The sequence below is a fragment of the Molossus molossus genome, unplaced genomic scaffold, assembly GCF_014108415.1.
Source record: "Molossus molossus isolate mMolMol1 unplaced genomic scaffold, mMolMol1.p scaffold_m16_p_15, whole genome shotgun sequence".
Classification (NCBI taxonomy): Eukaryota; Metazoa; Chordata; class Mammalia; order Chiroptera; family Molossidae; genus Molossus; species Molossus molossus.
This window is the reverse complement of record NW_023425350.1, coordinates 49833485-49848723: the sequence shown is the minus strand read 5'-3', so window position 1 is coordinate 49848723 and position 15239 is coordinate 49833485. Positions and strand designations below refer to the sequence as shown.

Below are 15239 nucleotides of genomic sequence, written 5' to 3'. Positions count from 1 at the left end.
GGTTGGAGAGTAGGTACTACCTTCTTTCAGACTACACTGACTTCTTAAAGAAGCTCAGGGTGAGTTTTAGCTGCCCCAGGGGTATGTGAGAATGCTAATGAATAGATGATTAGATGGATCTTGTTCTCTCCAAGTCATACTTCAGGGGTTTTTAAAAAGCCAGTTATTGTCAAGTTAAAGGATTGTCAACTGTACAAGTATCAATTAGTTTGTAATATTTCATAAGATATTTAAAACAGAAGAAAGTGAATAGATTTTAAAGGTTGCTTTTTAAGGTATTTTGCCAGAAAGTGAGTTAATGATACTCATAACGACAGGATGTACAGTTAATAACACTCCCCTACCCCTTTTTTTTTTAAATCAGAAAAACTGATAGGGGTTCGTAAAGAGTTAAAGGTAAAATATTCCAGCAGAGGATTTATAAGAAGATATGGGTAATGGGGGAAGAGAAAGATTGAAATTTAAATTGAGGCTAAATATTGTCAAGGGCTTAAGACTTTTTTTTAAATCCTCCTCTGAGGATATTTTTCTGTTTATCTTCAGAGAGGGAGAGAGGGAGAAACATCAGCTGGTTGCCGGGGACGAACTGCAACTGTATGAGCTCTTGACCGAAATCAAACCTGTGAGCCAAGCCGGCCAGGGCAAGGGCTTGACTTTTTATCCTGTTTGTATTAGGAAGCCACTAGAAATTGTTAAACGTAAGAGCTAGCAATTTGGCTGAATGTAACTTTTAGTAAGATTGCTATTGGCAGTGTAAAAAGAATGGATTGAACCAAGTATATTTATTTGATGACTTAAGTTTTATCTTTATTATTCTTGATATTCTTAATATTCTTTATTCATTCATCAAGACTGGGATATGTCTTCTGGATTAGTGGGGTTTTTCAGGTAATTAAAACAATCCTTCAAGCATTTCAGTTTCAATTTTATAGTATAACTTTCTAAACTGTTATTCATGTCCCTACCTCAGTAAATGGAATTTTATAGATAGTTTCCATAGATAATTATGGTACTGCATTCCTGCCTTCCCTCTTTTCCATCAATGATATGCTCTAGAGCTATTGTTAAATGAAATGACCCTGATTCCTCCATGTGCTGTTTGAGGAGACACTGTCCATCTTTCCTTTTCTACTTGTAAAATATTTTAGTCATTCGTAATGTTCAATTTCCTCATCACCTTTTGTGGTCTGTGGATGTAAATGAAGGCAAACTAAAGAGTATTAGAAGAAAATGGTTAACTAATCCTTGGTATACATAAAATTAAGGCAAGTATGGAGAGTGAGCTTTCAGCAACATGGTTGAACTGTAAGAAACTTCTGAAAGGTTTGCTGATTGCTGTCTGGTTAGATAAGTAGTTTTACTTCTAATATTGATGGCATTTTGATCAATAAGTTTAAAATCTGAAACACTTAAAATGAATATTCATTTAAAACATTTATTGAGCACCTGTTATATGTAATGTACAGAACACATTTGAAAAAGGCATGAACTCTGCTGTGAGATGGGGGAGACACGTAAATAAATCTGAAAAAAAATAAGTCAAAATTATTTGTGGGACTTAATTTAAGTTTGTTTCCTCCAAGGGTAAGGGTATTTAATTTCATAATGGAAAATTGGAAAATAAGATTTATTTGAACCGTTTTGCTTTTAATCATCTATTCCATTAAAGAAGAAATACCCTTTAATAGAGGAATAAAATGCTCTATGAAGTTGACGTGCTTGTGACGTTTTGATTGAATTATGTGTATTTGCTGTTTGAGGCAGGGTGTAGATGAATCATTAAAATAATGTAAAGGCATTTCTGTTATAATACAATATTTGCATTTCTGAGTAACCTCACAAGCTGCAAAATCTCGTCTGGGAAAAATTTGGCTAGGGTAGGTAGACCATTCTTTTGTGCAGTTTTGTAACAGAGTGCTAACAGAAATCAATTTGATCTTTAACATACTAGCACAAATTACCTCTGGTATTTGTATCAAGCACCAAAGCCATTCACTTATTAGCCTTCAACTGGGGCTACTGCTTCCTATTTTGAGATATAGGTTCTTGAGAGCATCTGCTTTAGCAGAAACTAATTTTGTAAAAATTAAATAATGAACCAGGGTATAGTCACCTTTGTTAATTGCTTTTTTGAGGTGGAGGGACATCTTGGGGGGAGAGGCGGTAGATAAGAGAAATTGTCTTTGCAGCTTATTCATTTGCACCTTTAGTTTTCACCAGATAACAGTGTTGACGCCATTAAACATGCTGTTATTTTCTCTAAGGAGAGAGATTTGTTTTCACTTTTTTTCTTAGGTTTTCATATTTTATTAAGACTTGCTCTTTAATTTGAGAGAACTTGTCCCTGGTCCCTTTATAACATACCAAAAAAAAATTCCTATGAACCAGTGACATTTCTGTGCTCCACTGACATCCCTCCTCTTCTTTACCACCTGCATATGAACTAATTCTTGTTTAAGCAGCATCTTTTTTTTTTTTTATCCTCACCCGAGGACATTTTTCCATTTCTTGTTCAGGTAGAGTGGGAGGGAGAGAGAGGAACATCGATGTGAAAGGAACACATCGAGTGGCTGCCACCCGCACACCAACTAGGGCTGGGGACAAACTGCAACCGAGGTACGCGCCCTTAGTGGGAACCGAACCCGGGTCTCTCAGGACCGCAGGCCGACGCTCTAACCGCTGAGCCAAACCGGCCAGGGCTAAAGCAGCATCTTGTCATTGTACAGCATATACCTTAGTAGTGCATGTATAGTTCTTATTCCACTGAATATATATTTGAGCTTTCAAAGTAGTTTGCAATCTCAGTTTCTAATATTATGGACCATAATATATGTATACATAATACATAACATATGACTGAGAAGAGGGCCCTCCCCTGATCTTGGACTTCCAGCCTCTGGAAATGTGAGAAATAAATTTCTGTTGTTTATAATTCACCCCCTTCCCCTCCGTCCCCCAGTACATAATACATGGCCATAATACTCATGGGAAGTATAACATTTGACTTGTTAATTTTCTTTTTAAAAGTTGGAGACTGGCCCTGGCCTGTTTTGCTTAGTGGTTAGACCATCAGCCCATGGACTGAAGGGTCAAAGGTTCAATTCTAGTCAAGAGCATGTGCCTGGGTTGCAGATTCAATCCCTGGGGCCGTGTGGGAGCAACCAATCGATGTGGCTCTCTCATATCAATGTTTCTTTCTCTTCTCCCTCCCCTACCCTTCCTCCCTTCCACTCTCTCTAAAAAAAACAATGGAAAAATATCTTTGGATGAGGATTAACAACAACAAAAAGTTGGTGACTGTATTTAATTTTGTTGTACTTGTATTATTTCTGTTAAGCCATGATCAAAATTGTTTATATGAATTAGAGGGAGAGACATTGATGTAAGAGAGACACATCGATTGGTTGCCTCCTTCATATGTCCGACCAGGGCTCTGGGTATCAAACCAGCAACCCTTCGGTGCTTGGGCTACCACTCTATAAACTAATTCACTGGCCAAGGCAGTTTGATTTTGAAATTTAATTAATTATTTTTAATCCTCACCTGAGGATATTTTTCCATTGATTATTTTTAGATTAGGACGGAAGGAGTGAAAGAGAGAGACATCGATGTGAGGGAGACACATCTATTGGTTCCTTCCCACATGACCCCAACCAGCGCTGGGTATTCCCTTGACGGAGAATTGATCTTGAGACTCTTTGGTTTGAGGGCAAACACTGTAACTATTGAGCCAAACTAGCCAGGGTAGTCTGATTTTTAAAGTAATGAAAATAATAATGTAATTTAGAAGAAAATGAAACCTTTTTCAAGAATGCATATGATAAAAGACCCAATATTGAATTTTGATAGATCAATTAGAGTAATTGTAAACTAATGCAAACATTTTTAAGTTGTTTAGCTTTTATTTATTTGTTTGTTCAGAGGATGGAAAAGTGAAATCTGTTAGCTGTGAGGTGTGTGTGTGTGTGTGTGTGTGTGTTTTAAAGCCAAAGCTGTGTTTTTTATTTGCAGAGAATATCTCTGGAATGGATATTCAAGAAACTTGCAGTATTGCCTCCAAGAAGGGGAATTGGATATCTACAGGGTGGGATGGAAGGGAGGCTTTGAATTTTGAACCATGAACTATTAGAAATAAAGTCAATTAAAATTTTAAAAGATAAGTGAAAGGCAAGGTGCTTTGATACACAACAGAGATGGGTTTAGCCTGCCTGGTAGGAACCACCTGACTTCCATGATCAGCTTTAGCATTGTCAGTCCTATTTAATATCTTGGTGTACTCAGCGTATAGTTGGCTGTATGTTATGGCAGGTGCAGAAAAGCAAAAGAGTAACCAAATGAAAATATTTATGATGTACTTTCTCTGTTATAAGGAACTAGTCAACAACAGTATGTGTAACTCTTAATTATATTGGAAATTAAACTATTGGTTAACTGGTAGATTTTTTCCCCTATAATGATCATAACATCATTTTGTAAATCAGTGCTACTCTTTTTTTTTTTTTTGTCTTTAGTTGATGCTGATGAAATTAAAAGGCTGGGAAAGAGATTTAAGAAGCTTGATTTGGACAATTCTGGTTCTTTGAGTGTGGAAGAGTTCATGTCTCTGCCGGAGTTACAACAGAATCCTTTAGTACAGCGAGTAATAGATATATTTGACACAGATGGGAATGGAGAAGTAGACTTTAAAGGTAAGAGTAGATTTTAACATCACAAGTTATAGTCTTACAGCTAGCTCTATGTATAAAAATGTTTGAAAAAATTTAGTTTTTCTTAAATGCCTTTATATTACTGGTAATCTTATAATAATAGACTATGTTAAAATCTCAAAATCTGTAGTATGTGAACCTTAGTGAACTAAGATCTTTCACTTTTTTGGTTCATAATGATCAAGTTATCTTTACAAGGTAATTTCATAAATGAGATTTAGGCCCTGCATCCAGAGAGTGTCGACCTGCGGTCCAGAGAGACCCAGGTTTGGTTCCCGCTGAGGGCACGTACCTCGGTTGCGGTTTGTCCCCAGCCCTGGTTGGGTCATATGGGTGGCAACCACTCGATGTGTCCCTTTCACACTGATGTTTCTCTCTCCCTCCCACTCTGTCTGAACAAAAAATGGAAAAATGTCCTTGGGTGAGGATAAAAAGAAAAATAAATAAATAATAATGAGATTTAGTATTTCCTTTGGTTTTAGAAAATTAGTTCCATTATCACATTAGAAGCTACATGTTTTATTTATTTTTATTTTTATTTTTTAAATTTAATTAATTTTTGTTGCAGATGTTTCTCGTTTTCCCTCCACTGATTGCCCCCTCTCCCTCCCTCCCTGCCCTGTCCCCAGCTTTGTTGTCCATGTCCATTGTTCATGCATACATACATATAAGTTCTATGGTTTATCTCTCCCCCACCACCCCCTCTTCTGGGGATTGTCAGTCTGTACCCCACTTCCACCTCTCTGGGACTACCCCATTCTTCAGACTGTTATGTTCATTATATTCCACAAATAAGTGAGATCATATGATACTTGTCTTTCTCTGTTTGGCTTGTTTCGCTTAGGATGACACTTTGCAGGTCCCTCTATGTCATCTCAAAGGATAAAAGATCTTTCTTTCTTACAACTGCATAGTACTCCATTGTGTATATGTACCACTGCTTTTTTATCCATTCATCAACTGATGGACATTTGGGCTGTTTCCAGATCTTAGCTAAGAAGCTACATGTTTTAAACCTTTTTTTTTTTAAAGCTAATTCTATCTTTTTTTTTTAATCCTCACCTGAGGACACTTTTTGCATTCATAGAGTGAGAGGGAGAGGGGGAGGAAGAAAGAGAGAAAGAAACATTGATGTGAGAGAGACACATTGAGTGGTCGCCACCCATACAACCCCAACTGGGGCCGGGGACAAACTGCAATCGAGTGCCCTGAGCGAGAACCGAACCCGGGTATCTCCAGACCGCGAGCCGATGCTCCAACCGCTGAACCAAACCGGCCAGGGCTAAACCTTTTTTACAGAATGAGACTTATACTAAATCAGCAATAAAAGATAAACCGTAGTAATAAGGACATGGGCATTATCATAAAAAAGATTAATTTACTTAATCTAGATTTCACAAAGACACTTAGCAGTACTTTTGTTGGTACTAACATGATGCATAATTTTATACTTGATTCTATACTTTAAAGTAAACATTTCATTGGGGAATCATCAATACATTTTGATACTTTAGTTTCAAGAACTGAACTGTGAAGAGATCAATCTAAAAGTGATTGTGATTTAATGTGTAGCAGGCAGTGAACAAAAATGATCATTTTCACAAAATTTCCAATAGTTTATCTAAATAATTCAGAATTTTGGAACCAGAAATTCAAAATTATTTTTGGTTCTGGGAAAATCAAATATAATCTTTTTTTTTTATGTATATGCCCCTAGAGGGAACCGAACCCGGGACATTCTGGTCCATGGGCCGACGCTCCAACTGCTGAGCCAAACTGGCCAGGGCAATATAATCCTTTTTTAAAGTCCCCTCTTTTAATAGTCATGTTCAAAGAAGAAAGAGTTAAATTGCTTGTGAATATGTTTTTGAGTGTGCTCTGTGGTACTACGAGAACTCCAGGTTCAAATTTTTTTAAAATGTAGAACCTTGTTTGTTGTTTGAAGTTTCAAATTTGGCATTTTCCTTCTTAAACATTGCTAAGTAATATTTTCTTTTGCAGCAAGAAAATATCCTTCTGTGGGTGTTTAGGGTTTTTTTTTTTGTATATGTATTGGGTATGTATTGCTTTTCTATATAAAAAGTTGAGAACTTTGATTTGTAAACGTTTTCTATTCTTATTCAGAATTCATTGAGGGAGTCTCTCAGTTCAGTGTCAAAGGCGATAAGGAGCAGAAGTTGAGGTGTAAGTATTTTTATTCAGTGAGTTACTCTTATACCAGTGCTACCCCATACTGCATTATAACCTCCTTTTAAAATATTCCAAAAGATACCTTGATATCTTTATTCTTGATTCTTGGTAGACATAATAGAAATTTTACATTCTGGAGAAAAACCTTTAGGACATTTACAGCTGGTCATTTTTAACAATGTCATTGTTGCTTTTTAAGTGGATAGAAGGAAATAGAATTTCCTTCTGTTGACAACAACCATATAATCTACATATCTTGGATAAGAGATTTTTTTGAATGAAAGTGGGAAGAAATGTGATGTGATTAGGTTAACTTAGTTTACACATATTGTTCTTAGAAATATTTAGCCAGAAGTCCACTATTTTGGTTTATGTAGGCCCAGCCTCTATTGTAGTGCACATCTGATACCTGTTTAAATTATTCAACTCTTAACTAGGGAGACAGTTTATTCAATAACATTTCTCTGAGGCACAGGATATTTGCAAATGTCCTTTGCAAATTAACTCTTGGTATAAATGAGAATAATAGTAACAGCAAGTGCTATCTGTTGTTGTGCTTTTACTGTGTATACGACACTGTTCTAAGCAATTTACGTGTATTTCATTCAGTACTCTGAAGAACCTGGAAAGTAGGAACTGTTATTAGCTTCAATTTTATATGTGCAGAAACTAAGTACTTAGCAAGGTTAATAAATAAGTTACCCTAGACTATAAGCACGCTTGACTTCATTGCCCATACTTAACCAGTTATGTTAAACTGCACTGAAGGGGGCAATATCTATGTGTAGAAAGGAGCCTTCCTCATTGTTACAGTTCTAGATATTTGGCAACTTAACTGTTTTCTTTCTCACTGAAAGTAGTCACTTGTGATTGCCTTATACTTGCCATTGATTTTTTCCCCTTACTCTTTGTTTTAGTTGCTTTCCGTATCTATGACATGGATAAAGATGGCTATATTTCAAACGGGGAACTCTTCCAGGTGCTGAAGATGATGGTGGGGAACAATCTGAAAGATACACAGTTACAGCAAATTGTAGACAAAACCATAATAAATGCAGATAAGGATGGAGATGGAAGAATATCCTTTGAAGAATTCTGTGCTGTAAGTACAAAAGATCTGATTCTTCATTAGTTCGAAAACATTTTAGAAACCACATAATAGAGAATTTCTTATTTTGCCCTAGAAATTTATATATTTGATTTTGCCTGACTGCCCCATTGAAAGTTTTGAAGTGTTTTTGTTGTAATTATTAGTGAATAACAACTGACTATTCTCAATAATTAATACAGGGATTGGCAAAAGTAGGTTTACAGTTGTTTGTACGGCAAATATAGTAATTAATAAATAATACAAAAATAAACTGTGTTTTGTGTACTCACAACTGTAAACCTACTTTTGCCCAACCCAGTATTCTCAGTGATTAATGAAATGCCATAAGACCAGTACTAGAAGCTTTTGGTAGCCCCCCCAAATTACAACTTGTGTGTGTGTGTGTGTGTGTGTTTCAAGGGTCATCAACAAAGATGATAAACAAAAAGAATATCGAATTTGCATTCAGATATACCTAGATTAAGTACTGGTCCCACCAAGTAGCTGTAGGCAGGTACTGAACACAATGTTTTCCAAACCTGATTCACGCATTAGAATGTCCTGGGCTTTGACCAAACAATCTGTTTCTTTTTTTTTTTTTTATCCTCAACCGAGGACATTTTTCCATTTTTTGTTCAGATATAGTGAGATGGGGAGAGAGAGAGAGAAATATTGATGTGAAAGGGACACATCGAGTGGCTGCCTCCCGCACAACCCAACCAGGGCCAGGGACAAACTGCAACCGAGGTACGTGCCCTTAGCAGGAACCGAACCCGGGTCTCTCTGGACTGCAGGCTGATGCTGTAACCGCTGAGCCAAACCGGCCAGGGCTAGTTTATATTTTTTAATGTTCATTTAAAAATGAACATGTTTTAAAATCCTTTTGTGGGAAATATGTGTTCGTGACTTTTAGCTAGAATCCAGATGCTTGGTTTCATGAGGACAACAGAGATGGCGTCCTGTCCATCTTAAACTCACCAACTAGGCAATATAAATGGTGACTTTCCACCCCTTCCTTTTCCAAGCTATTGATGGGTAGTTCTTATGTTCAGGGTTAAGGGCTCTGCAGAGGTGGGGACTACAGTTATATATGAATACTAAGCTGTCAGTTTGGAAAGCTGAGAAGCAACCTGGTTTATAATGCAGAAAGGCCCAGAAATTGGTGTCACAAGATAACTGAAAGTAGAGGTGATGGTGAAGCCAAAAAGAAGCTAACTGGTTAAAGTCTGTTGAAGAAATTATAACACTAACTCTGCTTCCCTACTCTGTTCCAACTCTCATGCCCTTTAGTGGGAGATTGGAGAGGGTGAAATGGGAGTCTCTAGGCAGGGAAACACAGGACTTAGATGGGGGGCAGGGTTTGTGTTCATGTGTGTTGAGTTAAGTGAAGATAAGCATATTTGCATTTTGATAACTCCAACCTTTTTCCTGACCCGACTCCCTGGCAGCTAGACTTATTTTCTTCAATCAAGAGATGGGAAAGGCCCTCTCTGAGAAATTCTGATCTTCCCAAAGCAAAGGTCCCACCAAATCACTGAGTGTAGCCCACAGTCCACAGCCCCACCATGTACATGAAGTCCAGTGCTCTTTCCACAGAGGAAAGCCAAGGGTCACCAGACATTGAAGGAAAACTTCTAATAATGGAATAAAAAGATGAAGCCAAGCCCCAAAACAGAGCTTGGAAAAACTTTTTTTGCAAGCTCTGTATAAACTTTAAAAGTAAAATGAGCCCTGACTGGTTTGGCTCAGTGGCTAGAGCATCGGCCTGAAGACCAAAAGGTCACGGGTTTGATTCTGGACAAGGGCACATACCTCAGTTGCGGTTTATCCCTGGCCCTGGTCGTGGGTCTCGTGGGAGACAACCAGTCAGTGTGTCCCTCTCTGTCAGGGTTTCTCTCTTTCCCTCCCCCCCTCCCTCCCACTTTCTCTCAAAACAAATGGAAAAATAACCTCGGGTGAGGATTAACAACAACAAAAGAAAAGTAAAACGAAAATATTTCATTATCCTCAGGGATATAATATAATGAATCCTTGAAACAAAAACTGGATAATGTTTACAAGTGCTCTTGGAAATTTAAATTTACAGATTCATTGTAAGAGATCTAATACCTAAATGCTAGGTGCTGCAGAAAGAAAATGGAGGGAAGGAACTCATCAAAAATGAATCAAGGATAATGAACCAAAAGTAATGAGTTTCCTGACTGAAAGGATTTACTAAGTACCCAAAATAGTATGTAAAAATAATCCGGACCTAGGCACATTGTCATGAAATTTTAAAACAATGGAAACAGAAATGGTTCTACAAATTTCCAGGGAGCTGGGGTATAGAGGTTGGGGAGGGGCTTCATACAAAGACTTAAAGAGTCACAGTGGCAGTTTCTTTTAGAAACTAAAAGACAGTGTAGCATTACCTTCACAATTCTGGGGGACAGGTATTTCCAAAGTAGAATTCCCTACAGACTCTAACTAAATGGAAGAATAAAGACATTTTCAGGTATGTAAGGCCTCTCTTTTTGGGAAAGTACTGGAGGATGTGCTCCCACTGTTGTAAACCAAAAAAACAAGATAATATGGGGTCCAGGAAACTGAGGGTCCAATATGAGAGAGAAGGAAATCTCCAGGAGGATGGGGAAGGAAGGTCCAGATATATGATAGGCCTAGATTGGAGCAGGTTGGAAAGTTCTGGGAGTGATTTAAAGACAATAAAATTGATAGAATTACATAATATATTTGAATGTATTTAGAACAAAAGTTTAATGATAAATGCATAGAACACCCAGCAAAGGAAAAGATCAGATAATTACTAACTGTAGCAAAATAAATGTGTAGGAAAAACATAGTACACACTTCTGTTGTAGTGTTATATAGTCATTAAAATGTTTCTGTCTAATCAAAATAACGATACAGATATTGGAAGGGTGGGGTGGGAAATATATGAGTAAGGGAGAGGTGTGAGAAAGCTGGATTTTCTGTGCTGGGAAGTCAAATGGATAATGCTTAGAACTTTGAATTCAAGAAAAGACAGTGTAGGAATGTTATTTGAAGACCTATATGTAAATACTGAAAATAATTGCCTAGTAAAAGGAAATAGAGAATGAGTGCAGGGTAGCAAACTGCTGTTTTCAAAGTGGAAGTTGTAGAACTAATTGGCTGTTTAATCTTTATTTTTCAAATAAAAAAATTTTAAGCAATAAGTTTGAATTAAAAAATAATACAGATGCGCCCTGGCCGGTTTGGCGCAGCGGTTGGAGCGTCGGCCTGCGGTACTGAGAGACCCGGGTTCGGTTTCCGCTAAGGGCACGTACCTCGGTTGCAGTTTGTCCCCGGCCCTGGTTGGTCGTGCGGGTGGCAGCCACTCGATGTGTCCCTTCACATCGATGTTTCTCTCCCTCTCTCTCTTCCTCTCTCTCCCTCCCGCTCTATCTGAACAAACAATGGAAAAATGTCCTCGGGTAAGGATAAAAAAAATAAATTAAAAAAAAATAATACAGATGCAACTATAAATGACAGCATGGATTAATCTTACAAACATTATGTTAAGTGAAACCAGTTAATCCATGCTGTTAAAGTCATGAGAGTGGTTGGCTACCTCTATGAGTATGGTGGGGCCGGAGGAGGGAAATGGCTGGTGCAGGACAGACCAGAGAGGATTCCTGGTAGTGCTCTGGGTGCTGGTTACTTGGGTGTTTACTCAGAAAATTAGTCCAACTGGAAACATTTATGACTTAACATACTTTGTGTAGGTTATACTTAATAAAGTTTATTCCCCAAATAATAATACAAATAATTCTACTTTTAGATTGCTGTGTTAGTATTAAAAGATGTCTATAAGAGCCCGGGTGGTGTGGCTCACTGGTTGAGCATTGACCCCATGCATCAGGAGGTCACTGGTTCAATTCCTGGTAGGGGGACATGCCCAGGTTGTGGACCCAATCCCCAGTGAGGGGCATGCAGGAGGGGGCCAACTGATGTTTCCATCTCTCCTTTTCCCTCTCTTTCTAAAGCCAATAAAGAGAAAAAAAATTTTTTTAAGATGTCTATAAGAACTATACGTATATTTTGACTCCATGGTAAAATGTGCAGAAAATCGTATTCACTTGGTACTTTTTAATTTTTCTAAAATAGACTGTGAATGAAGCCCGTATTTGGTTTTTGAGGACAACTTTTATGGTAACATCTGGTTACCATATATTTACTCTGAAACTACTACGGGTAGGGGTTGGCAGACTCCATAGTGGGCTGAATCCTGCCCATGTCCTACTGTGTACATCTTTGAGCTAAGAATGGTGTGTTTTTTTGTTCTTTTTGAATTTTTAAGGGGAAAAATGCACTCTGGCTGGTGTGGCTCAGTTGGTTGAGCATCATCTCATGCACCAAAACGTTTCTGGTTTGATTCCCTGTCCAGGTACATGTCTGGGTTGCTGGCTTGGTCCCAGTGAGGGGTGTGCAGGAGGCAACCTATAGATGTTTTCTCTCTCAAAAAAAAAAAAAAAAAATCGAGAAAAACATTTGAAAGAAAATGCAAGAGAAAGTGTATGTGGCTTACAAAGGCTAAAGTATTTATTATCTGGCCCCTTACGGAATAAGTTTGCTGATCCTCCTGGAAGAAAGAAGCCATGAACATACTAACTAGATTCAATGCAACTTAAAAAAATAATAATAATACAGCTTGTGAAAATGGTTAAAATAGTATGTTTTTATATTGTAGTTTTGACAAGGTGTTTAGTAAAAAGGAATTTCTCCAATATGGCTAAGTTTGATTTGTTTCGTTGCAGGTTGTAGGTGGCCTAGATATCCACAAAAAGATGGTGGTAGATGTGTGACTCTTTTTTTAAAGAGTACCACCCAACACTTTTGCTTTCTTCTCCATCTCTGAAGATCTGCTCAAGACGTCCAGCAATGCTCTCTGTGTATTTAAATGGAAGTATTTTTCTCTGTGAAGCCACATTTTCCAACATGAGCCTCATGAAGCCAACTAAGTGTTATTGAACTCTTATTCTCTCAATAACTCCGTGTAGCACTTTAAAGTCTGAAGGACAGCAACATGAAAAGAGCATATCAATGTGGTGAAGAAAGGGAAGGGGTTGGCTTTTTAATTTATTTTTCTTCATCTTTTATAACAAGAAAGTATCTATATATACATATGTAAATATTTATATATAGATATATGTAGCTTTCTATATGTGTAGTAGGTTGGCTTTAATTTAATATACTTGATTCAGAAACAAAATGATAGAGTACAAAAGTGCCAAGCAGAATATAAAACATCCTTACTTTTATTTCACACAGTTTTATATATAGGTAGAAGATTGTACAATTGAGCCGGGTGTTAGGCCAGCTACTTTCCTTTTCCTGTGCTTTCTCCTTTGAGAGATTGACAAAGCATTTGTTAATGTCCTATTATTTACCTTAATTACATTTTTGTAACAAAGGAGTTTGTAACTTTATTTATACCTATGAATATATTTCCAGGGACTATGTCTCATTGCTGAGCAGCTTTTATTACATCTCTGCTTGAGGAGAAAGTATAGTTCAGTGCTACTGCCAAGAGCTCGTTCTTGTGTTCATATAATACCTGCACAAAGCTTATGGCTGCTTCACTCTGTTACTTCATAACTGGGAGCCATTACGTTTATTAAATGTCCCTGAGTACATGTAAGCTTCAGTTGTGATTTCATACGTAAAGGCCAGAAGCTATGTGAGGCAATCATAATTTATCTTTGACATTACTTAATGAAGAGTACCTGAAGTAAACATAGGATATCCATTTTTTATTACATGGGTAAATAAATTGTCATTAAACCTATGTTTGAACCATAAACTTCCCTCTGTGTTTCAAAACACTTGCAGCTAATCTAAAACATGGGTGATATTTAATGTGCATGTATGTATCTAAACACCCACATACATTTGTGACTTAAATGGGAGAAATCCTATTCATGTGTATGCCACAGAAGAGTAAAATTTTATCTAAATTTATACCTCTATTTAAGAGAAATTTATTTTTTACCATAAGGCATAAAGAGTGCATGAAGGTTTTCTTTCTTGATTTGCCCATATTTGTAATGGATAGCTTAATAAATTTGTGTGATATAAAAGTAGTGTATCATGTTCCACCACATGTTATTGTCCCTTCCCTTTTCTGCAAAGGTACTGTTGGCTGGAAGAAAACATTTTTGTTAGCTTTCTAGGACAGTAGTCTTTCCCTATATAGACTTCCAATAAAAACTGGTTTTATAGTCATGAGTGGGAAAGGGCAGGTTGAATCAAGGTGAATGAATCTTAAATTGGGCACATCTGCCTGCCATCGCTGTTCCTTCAACTGAGTGCTGCACATCATGGGCTCTGTCTGTGAGAGGAAAATCTCGGTGCTTGGTGTCCTTGCATGACATGGAGTTTTGCATGTAGATCGATTTAAAATGTACCTCTTGTTTACATAATTTGCATAATTTTAAAAGATAATGTTGCCAAACTTTGGAAATGTTAATGTTCAAACTGAAAATCTCCACTACATGTAACTTTCTTCCTCTGGATCAGTGCGTGGTTCTAATCCCAGCCAGTGGTTTGATCTGTTCCAGTGTCAACTGCCATGTGCTCTGCTTCAAGGGGGAACTAGTTTTTTGTGAATTTTTTGTACATAAGTATTTGTTACAAATATTTTAGCAAATGCTTTCTATTTCTCTTGCTTGTGCATATCTTGGCTGGCGTTACAGAAAAATAGTGCAAACATTATTTCCTTACTGGGGAATGAGGGTTTTTTCTTTTTCTTTTTTTTTAGTGTGTGTGGGTGGGGGGAGGGGTGGTTTATGTTGAATGTTTAGTTTTTCTTCTGCATGAAAATGTCATGTTGTGGGATATTTAGAAAACTTCATACTGTATGAATAAGAAAATAAACTATTTGAAACTTGAGTGTATTCACAGTGGTCTTTGGTGGGCTTCCATACCCATTCTTGTTTCATTTTCTTGGATTTTTAAAAAACTCGGATAAATTGCTATTTGATCTTTGACTGTAACCCACAGGTAAAAATCAGTCTGCTTCATCACTGGGTAAAAACGTAAGTCATTGTGACTCACAAAGCCCCGTGTCATTCTTTCACTACTCACCCTTCCTCCGCTTCCAGCTGACAGCCTCCTGGTGGTTCCGGAGCCCTTGGCCTGGTTCTGCTGTGGGCCTTTGCCCTCTCCCCCTGGATGTCCCACAGCTGATGCTTCCACATCTCTGTTCAGGTATGTCCTGGCTCAGCAGCAGCCTC

The 15239-nt window shown here is 37.5% G+C and overlaps 1 protein-coding gene across 2 annotated transcripts in view; it reads left to right on the top strand.

Annotated features, from left to right (window-relative positions):
* Nucleotides 1-14895, top strand: part of PPP3R1 (protein phosphatase 3 regulatory subunit B, alpha) — a 66756-nt gene extending 51861 nt beyond the window's left edge. For both annotated transcript variants that reach the window (XM_036262816.1, XM_036262815.1), the window contains exons 3-6: nt 4512-4688; nt 6831-6890; nt 7814-7998; nt 12762-14895. In XM_036262816.1, the coding sequence (XP_036118709.1) occupies nt 4512-4688; nt 6831-6890; nt 7814-7998; nt 12762-12809 (470 nt within the window). In that variant the 3' untranslated portion in view covers nt 12810-14895. The remainder of the gene's footprint in view (nt 1-4511; nt 4689-6830; nt 6891-7813; nt 7999-12761) is intronic.
* Nucleotides 14896-15239: the final 344 nt, after the last annotated feature.